This window comes from Apodemus sylvaticus, chromosome 12 (assembly GCF_947179515.1).
Source record: "Apodemus sylvaticus chromosome 12, mApoSyl1.1, whole genome shotgun sequence".
Classification (NCBI taxonomy): Eukaryota; Metazoa; Chordata; class Mammalia; order Rodentia; family Muridae; genus Apodemus; species Apodemus sylvaticus.
In genome coordinates this window covers 39,891,476-39,908,982 of record NC_067483.1, presented here as the reverse complement: position 1 = coordinate 39,908,982, position 17,507 = coordinate 39,891,476, and the positions used below count along the sequence as shown (strand labels likewise).

The 17,507-nt window shown below is 54.1% G+C and overlaps 1 protein-coding gene across 1 annotated transcript; it reads right to left on the bottom strand.

Moving 5' to 3' along the window:
- Nucleotides 1-129: 129 nt before the first annotated feature.
- On the bottom strand, nucleotides 130-17,295 carry Etnk2 (ethanolamine kinase 2). Its single transcript, XM_052200924.1, has 8 exons — nucleotides 16,864-17,295; nucleotides 15,039-15,298; nucleotides 12,048-12,170; nucleotides 7,268-7,410; nucleotides 5,322-5,405; nucleotides 3,288-3,433; nucleotides 1,806-1,879; nucleotides 130-1,099 (listed from the first exon to the last, which is right to left on the bottom strand). Exons 1-8 carry the CDS (start codon nucleotides 17,116-17,118, stop codon nucleotides 1,027-1,029), a joined length of 1,158 nt encoding a protein of 385 aa, XP_052056884.1. The 5' UTR covers nucleotides 17,119-17,295; the 3' UTR covers nucleotides 130-1,026.
- Nucleotides 17,296-17,507: the final 212 nt, after the last annotated feature.

Sequence of the window (17,507 nt, the reverse complement as noted above, 5' to 3'; positions counted from 1 at the left end):
CAATGATGGCACAGAGGTGTACTCAAGCAGGAGTGAACCCCAAAGGCATAGCAGAAGGGAGCTGAGTCTGGCCCGGCTCCTCCGCATGCATGCATACCAATCGGACTCCACTGTCCTTCCAAGACCGCATTCCAGAAACAAACATTTTAATGCAGAAAACCATGATAAATCTACAAATGAATCACAGTAGGGGGCTATCCCGGAACCCCTTAGGACTGTAAGGACTGGGAGGTGGGTGCTGAGCTGGCAACGCCTTCAGTATCTGGCCATGCCCGGGCAACTGTGCTGGTCTCCAGGTGCCTCCGCCCCGCCCCCTTGTCCTCCACCATTCAATCCCCAATGGGAAGATCACGGTTAAATTCAGAATAGAAGGGAGATTAGAACAGGGAGAATAGAAGACAGGTACCATGTACCTGCCACCTAACCCAAGGTCATGCCTACTCCAGGTCTGTCATCCCTCTCCTCTGCAGGGACCTAGCAGGAACAGCACAAGGAGGGGACCTGGGGAAGGGGTGACTGGATGGCATCTGGCTTGAAGTCGGCAGCCTCAGATGAGGCAGCTTCAGGAGGAGCTGTCGAGCGCAGCTGGGACCTCTCTCTCCAAGATGACAAGATGACAAGCCGAGCTGGCTTCCTGCCGCCTTGGAGCTCAGCGTCTCTCACCTGGGGCCTCCATCGCTCAGCTGGAGGCTCGGGGCACCAGAGGTAGAAATGAGCCCTCCCCTCCCCTACTAGGAAGGGTCAAGGACTAACTGAAGCAGCCCAAGCCTGGGCGGGCAACGGTGTGCTCTCTCAGAGGGGCAGTCCAGGCCCCAGCTCTCTGCAGGCACTTCCTCTCCAAGCCTGGCAGGGTGAAGGGGGTCCCACCCCCCAGCGCTGGGACTCAGCCCCTCCAAACAGGAAAATGAGGTCTTCATCGGCACCCACTAGGGGGCCCACCTTACCCCAGGGTGTCAACTCCAAGGCAGAAGGGTACCCTGGGGAGCAGTTCTGGCAGCAAGAGGACATGGAGAGACAGAAGGCTGGTCACTTTGGCATCTCCAAGGCCGACACCTGAGGCTTTACCTTAAAGTACTGGTTGAAGCGGATCACGGCATACCTGCCAGAGACAGGCAAGGGAGTGGGTGAGCGGGGTACCTGACAGCCTACTGAGGACGGCCCTCAAGCTCAAACTCAGCCAAGTCTAGCCAAGTCAACTGTTTGGAGACAGGGTTTCCTCTGTGCAGTCCTGGCTACCTTTGAGCTCACTGTGTAGACCAGGCTGGCCTCGAACTCAGAGCTGGGCCATCCTCTATGCTTCACACTGGTTTTCAGGCTCTGGCTAGGATGGCCCCAGTAGTGTGGGCCCTGATGCTGGGAAGGACAGTTCAGAGCAGTGGTTCTCAACCTTCCTAATGCTGTGACCCTTTAATACAGTTTCCTCATGTTGTGGTGACTCCCCCCCCCCCAACCATAAAATTATTTTCATTGCTACTTCATAACTAACTGTAATTTTGCTGTTGTTACGAGTTGTAATGTAAATATTTTTTGGAGACAGGTTTGCCAAAGGGGTCAGGGTGCACAGGTTGAGAACCGCTGGTAGAGGTTTAGTGGCGGATGGGAGCGTCTTCACTACGTTTGGTGGGACTTTCCAGACAGCTCCTGCTGGGAATGGGTCAGCTGCACACTGGAAGGCCTCTGACGGTTCAGTTCTGATTAGCTTTGGTCATGTGGTGCTCAAGGTTTTCCCTTCTCGCTGCCGCGCACCCATCTTCCCACAATTCCCTGCTGCCCACAACCATCTTCCCGCAACTCCCCATACGCACCTGAGGAAATCAAAGCTGATGGTGGAGTACTGGTTCTGTATGAGTGCCCAGAGTGCCCAGAAGAAATGGGATGCCTGCAGACAGGCCGGAGAGAGTCAGCCTTACAAGGCCACACCTGTCACAACCCTCAGCGAGAGAGACGCAACCACCGTGCGTCCTGCAGAGCTAAACACTGCCCACTGTGGGACGAAGTGGAGGCTGGACCCCTGGGCAGCACTCGGGGTCTCACTGCCTACTTGCGAAAGACAAAGCAGAGCCAGTTCCACCCAGATCCTGGCATCCAGGTCAGCAGGAGGTGGGGTCCCCCAGCCTGCCTCCCTCCACCCCAGGCTCAAAGAGCGAGAAAGCTGTGATTCCCAGTTACCTACCTCTCAAAGCTACACTATCCCCCTCCCAGGCATGGGGGCGTACCCTTGGGGCTTCTCCCATTCCACCGCAAGTTTTGGCCACACTGTTGCTACCAAGAGTTCTCTCTACTTCCCTTCTCATGGTTTAGAAGGGGCGTAGGTGAGCCAGCTGGAAATGGGATTATTTTGGCTTAAAAGTTGAGATGTGTTCTTAAGGTGCAACAAGGGAGGAAGAGGGTTGGATTTGGGCTAGTGTGAACCAGGACAATCGATCACAGAAATGGCTAATTTTCTAAGCTTCAATGAATTGTGAGATCTGGAGAGGCCTGGCTTGTCTCCCCATGTGTTGGTAGTCCCCTAGGCACACACCGGGGTACACCTGGCATGAACCGTTTTCCTTGGAGAAGTGGCATACCCACTTGAATGCCCTAATGCAGTGCTGGTGGGAGGAGCCCGGAGGCCAGGCTGGTGAGTTGTGAGCCAGGTAGTGGTTACAAGAAGGGTCGTCTTGCAGTATGAAATGCTAAGGTTAGCTAGCAGAGAGAACTGTCCATTTGTACAGATTTGCTGGGTGAGGTCTTTCTTGGAATTACTCTAGAGAGGTGAGCGCCCAGGCTAGCTGGCAGGGGACAGTAGGAACATTAAGAGAATATCTGCAATGGTTGTTTTCTGACATTTTCTAAGTAGGGTAAAGTCCCCAACTGGAGCGGCTAGTTTTACGTCGACTTTACTCAAGCTAGAGTCATTTTGGAAGAGGGAATCTAAATTGAGAATATACCTCCACCAGATTGACCTGCAGGCCAGGTCTGTAGGGCATTTTCCAGACTGATTTGTGAGGACCCAGCTCACTGTGGGCAGTGCTACTCCCTAGGCTGGTGGCCTTGATGAGAGCAGACTGAACAAGCTGTGGGGCGCAAGCCAGTAAGAAGCACTCCTAGCTTCTATCAGTTCCTGCTAGCATGTTCCTACCCTGACTTCCCTGGATGACGGACTTCAAGCTGTAAGGCAAGATAAACCCTTTCCCACCCAAGTTGCTTTTGGCCATGGTGTATCGTGTATCGTCACAGCAATAGAAGGCTAAAAACAACGGACTCTAAGCTCTGGGTGGGAGGCTATGGCGGGCCCCAGCACTCACCAGAGCAAATTTGTTGACCTGTGCATAAAGCCGCTCCACCTCCCTGGGGGATGCAGCTGTCCCCTTCTGCGCCTCAAGATAATAACGCAGCCATTGCAGCTGGATCTCCCGAGCTGGATACCTGCAGTAATCAACCTCATTCACACCTAGGGAGCAGGGGAGACAGAAGTTACTGGAAAAGCTCCTCTCACATTTGAGCCCAGGAGTCGTCTCTGTTGAGCTGTGGGCTGGCCTGAGGAGGAACTGTGTGAGGATAACCTCACTGGTGGAGGGGTCTCCTCTTCCCAGCTGGGTACCATTTGCCAAGGGCTGAGGAAAGAGGCTGGCTGAGGGGTCAAAGGCCAGGTATTGCCCCTGTATGTGGTGGGAATCCCAAGGCAGTGCCATCGCGTGCCTGCCCTTCTAGAAAGCGATGCTTCGCAGGAAGTCTCAGGCTTGGCAACTCTTGACCTCAGGCGGCCCTTTCACCTCAGAGGCCTAATTCTGTCACCTTTCAGACAAGGAGCCCGGCTTAGCTACCAGTGTTAAGTGCCCGCCATTGCTTGCACTGGCATTCCCCAGGCATGTCCCACCTCCATTGCTCCCCACGACTGACAGCCTCCCCACGATTGCACCCTTCCCTGTCCCAAGGGCCCTCAAGCTGCTTCCCAGGCATGTGCCCTGCAAGGGGAGGCCAGGAACAGGAAAGAAGTTGTTTAAGGTGGGAGCAGAGCCGGGCCACCGTCTCCAGGGTCTCTCAGTTCCCTTCTATACCCCTTCCTACTTGTTCCGTATGTCCCCTAGACACAGAATTCCTGATTTCCAAGCCTTTGGGTAGTGCATCCCCTTGCAGATGAGAAGGCCCAGCACACCCAGCCAGTTGGAGGCAGGGCTGGTCGGACCTGTATCTTCCCATTGCCTGGGCTGGCCGGCCAGCTCCTAGAGGATACAGTCCCCCCCACTTTGGACAAGCTCCAGCTGAACTTTGCTCTGTGCAAAGGATTCACGCCTCTGCAGCGGCCTCTCTGCAGTTTAGCACTGCCAGGCATAATGCCCTCAGGGCAGACCTCCCCACAGCTCATCAAAGCTCAGCCGAGGCCCACCTCCCTCCCTCTGATCTGCCCCCAGAGAGCTGAGATAGGGTCTCTCTATATAGTCCTGGCTGTGTTGGAACTTACTTTTTAGACCAGGTTGGCTTCAAGTTCACAACAGATCTGCCCCCCCCCCCACTCTGCCTTCTGAGTGTTGGGATGGGAGGCATGCTTTAGCACACCCAGCCTATGTGTGACATAGGCGCCACACCATCCCCACCTTACAGCCACCGAGACAGCAACCCCAATCCCGCCAGGAATAACAACAAAACCGGGATTGAAACTTGCAAAATCGAGTTGCAGAAAACGCTTTCACTTGGACTGCCTAGATTATTCGCTTCAGGACACCATGAAAACAGCTATTTACAATTTATTTGGTCACATATCTACGTTCAGGGCCTTCATGGGCAATTGTACAAGTTATGCATGGCATGAAAGTGTAAGCCAAGTTTGTGGGGGCTCTGCCTAAGGAAGGATATTTTTTGTCTTTGTTTCCTTCCTTTTTCTTTTCTTTTTCTTTTTTGTACTGTATATTGAATTAATTCAGATTCCTGCACATGCCAGGCAAGTGCTCTACCACTGAGATATATCCGTAACTATCTTTAATTTTAAGATTGAGGGGGGGGAGGTCTCATCAAGTTGCCCAGGTTGGCCTTGAACACACTCTATAGCCTAGACAGGCCTTAAACTGGGATCCTTCTGCTTCAGCCTTCTACGTAGCTGAGAGCACAGGGCAGTGCTCCTGAGCCCGGTTTGGAAGGGGGTCTTTTCCTAACAGACACAGCAGGCTGAGTAGCTCCTAGGAACCCCACAGTGAGTACATTTCCCTCGCCCCATGGGCTGGCAGCTCTGGGCAGAAAGTTCCCTTCTGTGAGGTGCGTTGCTCTTTAAAAGCAGGCTGTGCCCCACTCTCGTCAAGTCTAGAACCATGTGTGATCCTCCCCACAGAGCCAGCACCCCCTACCTGCAAACTCATTGAAATGGTTGCCAATGTCAAATGCCTGGTAGTTGTACCCTGCGTACTCATAGTCGATGAAGCGCACGTGGCCTGTGAGGGAGAGGAGAAGCAGTGAGAACTGGTCCCAGATCTGGGAATGGGACACGGTTAGTCTTCCAGACCTCCACAACATACTCTCTGACCCTCTCTTGTTGCAAGAAATTTCCCATCCATCCACACTGAGGCAGTGAGAGGCCAGTGATTGGAGGGGAGAGAGGAGGAGGAGCTAAGGAGGAAGAGGCTCAGTGGATCGCACTATCAAATGTGTGTGTGTGTGTGTGTGTATATATATATATATAGAGAGAGAGAGAGAGAGAGGGAGGGAGGGAGGGAGGGAGGGAGAGGGAGGCAGGCTTGGTGGAAGACATGAGTGGAGAGAGGGAGACAGGACTATCCAGATGGCTTCAGAAGTATTGCTGGTGTTTTGGAGAGGTTAGAAATACTGGGATAAGACTTTATCATTGTAAGTTGGCATTATGTAATTGGGAGTTCCATATACATAAATATATTTTGTTAACTATATTAAGAGTCATGCTTTACCAGATACTTAGAAGGAGTGGGTGCTGGGCAGAAGCGTGGGACTCCCGCCCTTTGCAGAGCAGAAACACAGCTGGGATGCTGTGAGAGCTTGGCTCTTGTGAAGAGATTGGCTCAGCGGTGACAATGAGAGCCCTGAGTGGGACCCGCTGGGACTTGGTGCAGAGGCCTGGCGGGGCAGCCTCTACTTACTACACTACACTCCCTGTTATCTGTGGCACTTTCCGGCCGCTCCCATCCGTCCACCTGCCTTCCCCATAGCTCCGGCCCCCTCCAGCTCAGCTGGGTCCTCAGTTTCCCCATCTAAAGGCACCGGTCCACAGCATAGCTAAGAATCAGAAGCAAAGCAAGTATCTCTGCCCACCATGTCTGTGGGTCCTACATCCATGGATTCAACTATAGACTGGAAATCTTGAAAATTGGATCCGAGGAACTGAGACCCATGCTCTGTGGGTAAGAGCATGGGCTACCCTTGCAGAGGATCTGAAATTTGATCCCCAGCACCCACAGGGTGGCTCACAACCAACCGTAACTACAGGTCCATGGGACGCAGCATCTCTTCTGTCATCTGTGGGCACCGGATCAGTGTGGCACATAGGCATACATGCAGGCAAAATAATCCTACACATAAAATACTAATTGAAAAATTCATGTGCACTAAACATGTACAGACGTTTGCCCTTTGCCATTCCTAAGACAACATGCCTTAACACCTATTTACAATATTTCTATTGTATTGGGTATATCTGGGAGGTGGCCAGAAAGTACCAGAGGATGTCCTATGGAGGTCACATGCAAATACTATACTATTTATTTATTTATTTTCACTTGCTTTTGGGGGCAAGGGGGCAGGATTCTGGTTCTCACTCATGGTAGTCAAGTACTCTCCCTGCCTAGCTCCACTCTGCAAGTTTTTAGGAGACTTGGGCACACATGCATGTTGGCATATCCCAACCAATCTGCCTTGTATAATGAGGGACACCTTTATTTCGGGGGGGGGGGGTGCTTCATTCTCCTCAACAGCGAAAGGCAGGCAGTCTCCCTCCTCTCTTCTCTTTCCCACTCCCCCTGCCCACTCAAGGCTTGGAGAAGCCATGATGTCTCTTCTCCAGAAGGCCATATAATCACCAGGACACATGGCTTGGGTGTCCTGATGTTAATTCAAGAGCTTCCTATCTAAGGTTTTACGTTCTCTCTTAGAATGTGTTTTTCTAAGTGGGACTTTCCTGTTCTTTTCCTTTTCTTTCTCACACATGAAGGTCAACATGAGGCATACCCGTGCCCTCCTTGCAAAACGGAAGTCAAGGCCCATTTCTCCTGGAAGTCAGCAGACCAACCAACTGCTTGTGTCCTCTGAGGGGCGTGAGGGGCTGTACCTTTGTCACTGTCATAGATGATATTCTTGCAGAGCAGATCATTGTGACAGAACACCACGGGGGAATCCAACTGGGACAGGTGTTCCTTCAGCCAGGCCAGCTCCTGTTCCAACACCTCTACCTTAGGAACATCTGCAGAAAGGCTGGACAGTGGGGGAAAAGGTTGCACACTGGGGAGTGCTCACTCCAAAAGGCAAGCCTCAAACCAGCCCAACCATTCCTTTATGACTGAGACCTCAGACAAAAGGCCAGCCCAGCAAAGCCCCCCCCACCCCCACCCCCCGCCACCCCCTCCGCTCTTGTCACACATAAGTGTGTCCTGTCCTTCTGGTTCCCATGGTTACATTGAGGAGCAGATTAAAACCTGGTCATAAAAGTAGCTGGCAGAAGATGAAAGTTACTATCTAAATGGCATCCCTGCTACTTTATGAAAGGGAAGGGGTGAGGCAAGGGGACCCAGGAGAAGACAATAAATGTCAATAGGCCAGGGGGCTCCAGAGGGATCGAGAACAGGGCTGTGGGATTAATGGTGAGGAAGGGTACAGAAGTGGCCATGAGTGCTGGAAAATCCCTAGAGAGGTTGTGCTCCTTCCTGTAAGATGAGACTCCTTGATAGCAGAACCCCAGGACCGGCTGGAGAAATGGCAGAGGGGTGTCCTGGTGTCCCTCAGGCCCCAGCAGCTGACAACCTCATAGAGGGCGGTCTAATCAGTCATCTCACAGACCTGAAAGAAGGCAAACTATACACTGTGCACTGTCAGAGAAGCAACAGCACCCTCCACCACCTCCCAACACACCGCGCTGTGAGAGGCCTGTTTGGCCACTCCCAGCAACTAATTCCTGTCAGTTTGTGTTATGAGTGCTTCCTGTCCCTGGCTCCTGCCAGAGCAGCTTGAAAGCTGAGCAAACTTGCATGAGGCTACATCTATCCACCCCCATGTCACGCCAAAGTAGCGTTGTCTGCCAAGCATGCAGGGGAATGATCTGTCATAGGTCAATCAATGCAGACATGGGGGTGAGGGCACGTTGTACTCAGGGGCTCTGAACTTTGGCCTTTCGGACACACAGGTCTGTGTACACTGAAAAAAAGGCAAACAGTATAGTCTTTCAAAAGTCAGAACTACCCATGGGAGAGGGGTGCTGGGCTGCTCCTGTTTCTCTGCCTGGGACAGCAGAAGACAATAATGAGATGGGTCCTAATTCATCTCCATCGAACAAAACTGTCCCCTGTAGGAGAGGGAAGGCAAGCCAGAGGGGTCTTAGGTCTTTTATTTGGCCCCACTGGGAAATGAAGGCTCCAGAAATAAAAGAAGCATCATCCCAGATGTCTTGTAGCTTGGGCACACACGGACCCAACACCTCAGCCCACCTGGCTTCCCAGCCTCTCCTGGGTCTTCCCCACAGGGTTGTATACCCTGATCTGTTCCCTCAGTCTCTGAGAAGGCAGCCGCAGACAGAGGGAAAGGCCAGGCTCCATCCTCAGCCCAGCATGTAGCCCTCCCTGAAAGCTACATTAAGACTCCCTTTTTACTCTGGGGCTATCTCAAGATAAGGACTGAGGAGACTTCCTTTGCTTTGCCCAGGTCTCAGTCTGAAAATCATGCTGTGAAATCCGGATGCCTGCTCCCAGTCTCTGGCCTCAGTCTGACCCTACCCTGGCCACACCAAGGCCACTGTGATATTTTACTATGAGAACAATCCTGGCCTGTCTCCAGGGGCCCCTTTGACAGCACGGTGTCCCTCCCTAAAGATGTGGACCTCTGCCAGCTTTTCTGCTTAAACAGCACCAAGTTCCTCCACCTCTGATGGCAGTAGGGTGGCCAACACTGTCACCCAAAATGGCAGAAGGGATGAGGGGCTGGGGTCTCTGGAAGGCCTGGGACTCCTGCCTCAGGAAGGACTGCTGCTTCCTTGGCCATATCCAACAGTTCCCAGTGGAGGAGCAAAAGTTTGTCCTCCCCTAAGGGACCAATTTTCTACTGCTTTGCTCTCTGCCTTTGCCCTCTCATTGGTCCATCCATCAGTATTCCCCCCCCCCCCCCCGTTGTGTCCCTAAGGTGCCCTCACTGCCCACCCAGGGCCAAGCAGCCAGTACTGCACAAATCACTTCTGCACTCTCTGACATAGTCTATCCTCCATTCCCAACCACCCGTCAAGCCGTCCCAAGCAATGTTGCCCATATGTGTTCCAAGCTTCGAAGGGACCACCTACAGTGCAGCCCTGGGGCCAATGAGAGCCCCTCCCCCAACCTAGACTGGCAAAGTACATTCAGCAAACCCTCTACAGAGGATCTGGCTCTCCTAGCCTGGGTTTCATGGTCCTGGAACCTGTCCACAGCTTATCTCCCTACCTCAGATGCATAGCCAGCTCCTTCGCCAGAGGTGTCCTTATGCCCAGATGATCCCTTCCTAAGCCATAGTTCTGGCTCAGATACCTTCATAATAGTGGTAATAGCAGGGGGCACTCACTTGTAATCTTAGCATTTGGGGCAGTAGGATCATGAACTCAAGACAGAGTAGCCTGGACTACAGGAGTTTGAGGCCAGTGTGGGCTACACTCAATAGACTCTGTCTCAAACAGAAACCAAACGCACCCCCCTGGTTTCCTGATGCTTGTTCCCTTCTGCCCTGGCTCCTTGGCCTGGTACCCAAGCCCCTTTCCCTCCAGCATCATCCCCCACTCCTGAACATCATCCTAGCCTCCTGAGCATCTGTTCCAGCCACATTCACCGACTTGGCAGCCTTGGGGAGGCCTGTCTTCTGAGGCAGAGAAGCCCCTCTCATCGCGGCCCCGCTGCCTCTGCCGAGATGACTTTTGCTGCCCCTTCCCATCCCTGCTTATGTGTTACACACCCTGCCGTCTTGTGCCGAGTACAGGCATGTTCTGTTTACACAGCCGGCTTCTAAACTCCTCACGGGCAGGGCCTGTGTCACAATCACCTCCAGTCTCCTACCATTTTAATCCCAGTCAGTCAGTGTTTATGAAATGGAGGACTGAGTAAGTCGGGGCTTGACCAGTGAATGAAGACATAAAGCCTGGAGTCCAAGATGCTCCACTTAGTTTTCATGCCTGTTCAGCACTGACCTGCTTGGGGAGGGGGGGGCGGGGGCGTGCAAAGCATTACAAAGGGTCGGGGGATGATCTCTCAGACAGGTTCAAAGAAGCTAAACCCTGATTTCCCAGAAGACAAGGGCATGACAAGAATGAAGGAAGTTGGCCAGCTCTTCATGAAGGACCTCTCTCTTCCTGACAAGATTAGTCACCAAAACGTCACAGGACAGCAGTCAGGGCAAGCCGTAACATCCAAGCATGTGCGAGTACCAGGCCTGCACCTAGTGACCAGCAAGTCCCGTCTCCATCTGTCAAATAATGGCGTCGGCTGAAGGGACATTCTACAGTCTCGTCTTCAGAGACACAGAAGTCCTTGTCTCAGGATGTGAATGACAGAGGGCAAGCTAGTGCCATGCTGGGCACTCAGAGAACAATCATTGGGTGTGTAAAGTCATGGGTGTGTGAGAGACACACAATGGGGTCAGAGTTGGTGACAGCCGCCTCAGAGGAGGGAATGAGAGTCCTTTCTCTCAGACCTCCCTCTTACCACCCGACTCCTGTGACACCGCAGCACAAGTGGCATTTAGATTAATTGTATAGTTCAAAAATTGCTAGGTGAGGACTTTGGGCGTCCAGCACAAAGAAGTGAAGCCCATCTGAAGTGAAGACACGGGTCATCCTGATCTTCTCACTGAACACCATATGTATAATTATCCATCAGTCAAGGACATTCAAATACATTTCAAAAGGAGATGCTGGGTATGATAACATACTTTTTAATCCCAGCTCTTGGGAGATAGAGGCGGGCAAATCTCTCTGAGTTCAGTGCCAGCTTGGTCTACATAGTGAGTTCCAGGCCAGAGGGGGCTTCACTGTCTCAAAAAGCGGGGGGGGGGGGGGGGGGGATGGGGGATGGAGCTGGGCAGTGGTGGCACATGCCTTTTATCCCAGCACTTGAGAGGCAGAGGCAGTTTTCTGAGTTCGAGGTTAGCCTGGTCTACAGAGTGAATTCCAGGACAGCCAGGGCTATACAGAGAAAAGCTCTGTCTTGGAAAACCAAACCAAACCAAACCAAACAAACAAAAAACCCCAAAACAAACAAAAAAGTGGGGGATGGGGAAGGAGTGTTGGGAGACCCTATTTTGCATAGATGGGAGGGAAATCTCTGTCTCTGGAAAGAGCAGTGAGTGTGATTGGGACACAAGAGGGCACATGGTTTCCAAAGCTACACAGGTACAAGAGGAGTCCAGGCTATCAGACCTTGACATCCCAAGGGCTTGGGGTTTCCTCCTGATGCCCCCCCACTGAGCTCAGAGGCGCCACCCTCCCATGGTTCCCAAGACAGAAGACTGCTCACGAAAAGAGTGAAGACCTCATGTGGGAGCCTCAAGCCTTACACCGACAGCCTGACGGGAGCAGAGCTCTCTCTAGCGACACTAGTCTCTTCTAAGGAAAAAAAAAAAGAGGGCGTTGTCCTAATCCTGCTGCCTGACACAGAAAAGTCAAAGAGACACAGGTGCTAGTATGCAAAATCTGCTGCTTCCTGTTGCTGAGATGCAGCCAACGGCCTCCCTCTGCTGGGCCTGTGGCTCAGGATAGAAGGTCCTCAGGAGAAACTCCTCCTCACTGGCCACTGCATCCCTGTATCTCCTTTAAGAGTGGGCGGAAGCCAAGAGTAGGGGGCAGGGCCGAGACTGCGGCATCCCCGAGCCCTCTTAGATCTCCGTACCTGGGACTGATCTCATCCTTGACCAGCGTGAAATAGCGATGCATCTTATGCCAGAGCGTGGGCTTAGGCAGGCTGCCGTTGGTGTGGATGGTGTGAATCTTTGCCATTTCTAAGGCAATTAACCTACAACAGAGAAGGGAGAGATAAGGAGTGTCAGTACAGGCCTCCTCCTCCTCCTCAGCCTCTCTTGACCAGCAAAGATCTGGAAGGTCTTCTGGGTACTAGCCAGAAGGCCACCTGTGGGGTCATTACAGGTCCTGCGAGCCCTTGGTCTTCCAAAGACTGTTTCAGCAGGAGGCGGGGAAAATGCAGCAAGACCTTTTGCCATTGCTGCTTTTCTAGTCCCAGAGTTGGGCCACAGAAAAACAGAGGACCATTTGCCCCAGGCCAGTAGCTTGGCTCTTCTCAGCCTTCCCATAGCAGCCCCTGAGAACACAGGGGTAACCAGGTATAAGGGCAGGAGCCTTCTTCCCCCCACCACTGGACTTTGCCCCCTCCCCTGAGAAGAGGTGGCAGCAGGTCCCTTTCTATGAAGAGCTCAGTGGGTGTCGATGCTAGGGAAAGAGGAAATATTAGCCTCTTATCAGTCTGGCCAAGGTGGGGAGGGAGGCTGGCCCAGGGCAGCCCCTTCTGACGCCACTGGGAGTTGATGCTGGTGGGCGGACACCAAGGACGCAAACAAACCAGCCTTCTATTTTCAGTTCTCCCACAGACATTATTCAAGGTCCTGGGGGAGGCATTGGTAGCGGGGAGGTGTGCTGGGAGTGCAGGGATGAGTAGAGGGCTGGCTCCTGAGGAGGGAAGGACCTTGATAAGAAGCGAGCACCAAGGCCAGTGCCGAGGTCAGCATGGAGGGAGGGTCTGTCCCAGCTGGGCTCTGCCGGCCCTCCCTTCTGCAGTCCAGCCTAACTGCCTGCCAAACCTCTAACATCCCAGCTTCTGAGGTTCCCTTGCCTCTGCCTGTTGCTGGCATAATAAGCCCCGGGAAGGACAACAAAGGGGCTGCTTGTTTGAAACCTTGTTACAGAGCTGTCCTGAGGACACTCCTCCCCTTGCCAAGCCTGGGAAGGGACCACTATCAGGAGAGTGGCAAGTTCAGGCTCCTCCCCACACCTCCCACTTCCTCGAGGGTGGAGGGCAGGCGGAGGCTGAGTAGGTGCACGGGGGTCAGAGGTCCTGGGGGAGGTGAGAGCTCACTAAAGGTCTGGGAAGAGCAGGCACAGGCCCGGGGCCCCGCCCTAGTCTTCCTTCCCGAGGAAGGTTCAGAACTGAGCTGCTCCTGGACTGTCAATAGAGCTGTTGTCTGAAGAGCAACGGAAGTAACTCCAGTGCTCAGCATTTTCAAGCTGCAGAGCTTCAGCAGACCAGGCTGGGGTGGGCTCAAGGGATATGGGGTGGGGGAGGGGTGGGGCGGGCCGTTCCTGCAGATACCCTGTCACCATGACAGGATGGGAAAAGCTTCATCCTGGGAAAGTCACCAAGGAAAAGCCTACCTCCCACACTCCCCCCCAATTTCTGGCTCTCCCCCAGACACCAACTTCTTATTCTGGCACCTAAATCCCCCTTCAATTTTCCTGACAGTGGTAATTGTTTCCAGAAAGAGGGTGAGCAAAGGCCCGAGGTTCAGAGAGGCGGAGGGAGATTTAGGAGTGGTGGGGCCCTGCCACTATTTGAGCTTTATTTACACAAGACTAAGGGAGGAGCCCCGAGGGGGAGCAGGGCAGGGTCCCCTTACCCTTCTTTGACCTCACTTCTACAGGTTGGGTGCGTTCAGATCAAACTCCAGTGAGCCCTGAGTAAGTGGGCACACCCTTCACGCCCTCTACCCGACACACAGCTGTAACACAGAACTCAAATACGCCGTCCTGGGGCCCCCAGCAGTCTCTGAGGAAGCACTGGAGGCTGGAGGACCAGACGTGGTTGCAAAGAGCCAAATGGGCTTCCTCGGGTCAACTGGTGGGCAGCACCGAAGAGGCTAGGCCTACCCTTAGGTGGGCATTACTGCCCTCGGTATGCAAGAAAAGTCTCCTTCTTCTTGAGTTGGACACGGCATATGCCAAGCAAAGTCCCTAGGCAGACCCTGCACTGCTGTCCCCAGCAGGAGTAGACCTCAGGTATCGCTATGGTAGTCTGGTGGCCTTTATCCGATTCTGGGGGATGGGAAGAATAGGATACTGCTTGGCCCCTGCCCTACCTCAGTCAGAGCAGAGAGTGTGGAGTGTGGTATACGCTCTGCTCTACAGTGGTATCCACAGGGCTTGAAGGTTAAACGCAGGTCTTAGGTCCTACACGTCCAGGGATCTCCTGGGACTAGGACCTAGTCCTTGTGAGCCTTCTGCATGGAGGCCTCAGCAGTACTCCAATAAATTTGGGTGTTTATTGTCAGGGAACCCAAAGGGCCCTCAGCTCTGGGGGAGGAGAGGCTGTTCCAGCCTGCTAAAGTTGACTTAGTTTACCCTGCACAGGTGTGTTGGCCCTTCACACTTTCCCATCTTTGCAAAAGACAGGCCGGAAGCTGGGCAAGGTGGCGCACACCTTTATTCCCAGCCCTTGGGAGGCAGAGGCATGTGGGTCTCTTTGAGTTTGAAGCCAACCTGGTCTCCATACTCTAGGACTCTGACTCCAGTAAAAATAAAATAAATAAATAAAATTAATAAATAAAGGCAGGCGGGGTAGAAATCCTGTGTGCTTTCAGAATTTGGCTCAGACTTCATTCCCGGGACTTCTGAATGTTTCCACATCAGACACAGATGGACAAAGGTTTGAGAAATGGGGGTGGGGTGGAGTGGGGTAACAACCTGGCCTCTGCTGTGTTTCCCTGGATCTCATCCTTCCCGTGGATACCGCTGTAAGCCCGTGGCATGGTGTAGCCTCTAAGTTGAACACACTAACAAACATTTTCAAGGCAATGGCGGGCCATATGACTCTTCCTCACTGTTCATAGGCAAGATCATCAAAACCACAGCCTCAGAGAAAATGTGCCATCCTCACCTGAAGAGCTGGGGCTCTCGGATATTCTCTGGTCCCAGGGCCACACCCTGCATGTACTCGTAGCATAGCCCATTCTGAAAGGTACAGTAGAGTTTGGGGGCGCAGCCGTGTGCTCGCAGCAGTTGGAAGTTTCTGACCTCATTCTCCCGGTCCACCAGCAACTCCGTCCGCTCCCCATACACCCGGACCAGCACGCAGTCCCGCATGTCCTCCTCCACATAGCAGGCCAATAGCTTGTTGGTGATGCCGTCTTTGAAGCGCTAGCATGGGGAGAGGGCATCCATGGGTGGGAGGGTGCGGCACGATCGTCCACTCTCTTCCCAGGGCTTCAATCAAAGCAGAGTGTGTTCATCTGAATGCTGAACACAACCCCACACTGGCTAGCACTAGACTCTGCCTTGGAGTAAAGGAGAACTCAAGTGAGGGGGGGGGCTGCCACAGTGAGCCCTGACACACTCGCTCAGGCCAGCTGTGCCTCCAGCGCATGGTATTTAGCACCCTGGCCATGGCCACGCTAGGCAGTGTGGGTAAGGTCCTCCCCTCCTTTCTCCATCCTGGCCCTGAAAGAATCCACCTCAGGAGAGAGTGTAGCCACGGAGGGCTGGAAGTTGCCCAGACAGACACTCTGACCAGCTGCCTCTCACCAAGGCAGGCAAGGGCTCTCAGAGCCGCATCTCCTGCTCCGTCCAGTGGCAGAGACACGAGGAGGGTACTGAAGTTGGCACTCATCCCAGGGTTTTGGTGGCCAGAGGTCCTTGAATCTCTGAATTCCACACACACAGGAGACAACAGGAGTTGGGAACACAGACTTTCTGGCAAGTTGATAAGGAGGGAGACACTATGAACTAAAGTTTTATGGGCGCCATGGGGCAGAGCTGGTTGGGATTTCAGAGGCCACCTGAACCCCCTTTCTGGGTGGGAAGTCAGGCCTAGTGGGAGTACTGATTAGCATCTGCTATGTAGTGCTAGGTCTAATCTCAAATCATACCTTCACTGCCTTGCTCCTGACCAGGTCTTCTGAGAATGCTACCACACAGAGCCCAGATTTTCCTCACTGCTGCTCCTTCCCTACTCTGAAGGTCTGTGACATGGGGCCTGGACCCTCCGCAGCCTGCCCAGGGTGTAGGGCTGGGTAGGTTTTTATGAGAATGCAGGACGACAACTAGGGAGATAGGCTGGGGGGTGGCAGTGGGCAGCTCTACCCACAGGTGTATGTGGGAGAAAGTATTCAGCTGAGGTGGGAAGAAAATGCACGGGGGGGGGGGGGGCGCGAAAGGGGCGTTGCTCAGAGCTAGCCTGGGGCCATGTGAAGGTCTCCGTGCTTAGCTGGGATTCCAAATTCCACAGGGCTGGCTCCTTTGGCCACAGGGAATGCTCAGATCCCCGAGGCTTGGATCTCACGTTAGGTTTAAGGAACAGCATGGGTGTAGGGAGAGGTTTCTTTAAAAGTTCGTGCCTCCTCGGGTTTCAGAGTGGCTGGGTAGCACTTCTGAGCAACTAGGGGACAAGCTCGCAGCGACAGGGGGTGGGGCTGCACGCGCAGCATGCTGACAGTGGGCAGGTGGACCTCCGGCGGCGGCATGCTTGGGAACCTCAGGAGCAGGCGAATGGGGAGGGTCCAGGGAAGCGTGAGCCCCGTTTTGCATAGGGATCAAAGAGAAACGGAGAGCTAAACACGTAGACAAACCACGGTCCAAAACCTCTCCTGCGCAACAGCCGCACAACCCTGGAACCCGCACTTGGGAGGATGCACTGACGGGCGTCCACGCAGCCCCTCTGCAGCCCATGCAGCGCCCCATCCCCGGCCTCACGCCCTCTCGGCTACCTTGGTCCGAACTTGATCGGGCTTCCAGTGCGGCCGCAGCTCCCGAATGAGGCGCAGGGCACCGGGGAGGATGTCGTCCTGGTCTACCGTGACGCCGAAGCACGGGACGGCGGCTCTCGGGCGCCCTGGGGGCTCCCAGCAGCCAGCGCTGGCCACCGCCTTCTCCTCCATGCTCCATGAGCACTGCGGGCAAGGCTCCTGCCTCCGCAGGTAAAAGGGCGAGCACGGCACTGGAGCCGAAGGGGGCACAGCCATTCCCAGCAGCCCCACCCCCTCGGAGCCGCCGCGCCCGCGTTAGCCCCTACGGGGGGGCCCTGAGAGGGAGTGGGAGTGGTCGAGGAGGGGCCAGGGGAAGTCCATGACTCATGAGCGAGCTGCCTGTTCCGATCTTCGGCACGCAGCCGGGCAACACAGCTGGCCGGGGATCGCCAAGGTCCGCCGCGACAGTGACATCATGGGTAGCAGTAACGCCCCTTGCCCGCCCCGCCCCCGCCTCCGGACGAGTGCAGCTCGCCATCTCCGGCGGCTGGCTCGGTGGCTACCTGGAGCTCTGGGTGGGGGGTGATGCCCCGCCTTGATGACGCAAAGGGCGGAGCCTCCCAGGCCCCGCCCCAAATTCCTACTCGGGCATCCTAGGGCTGGTT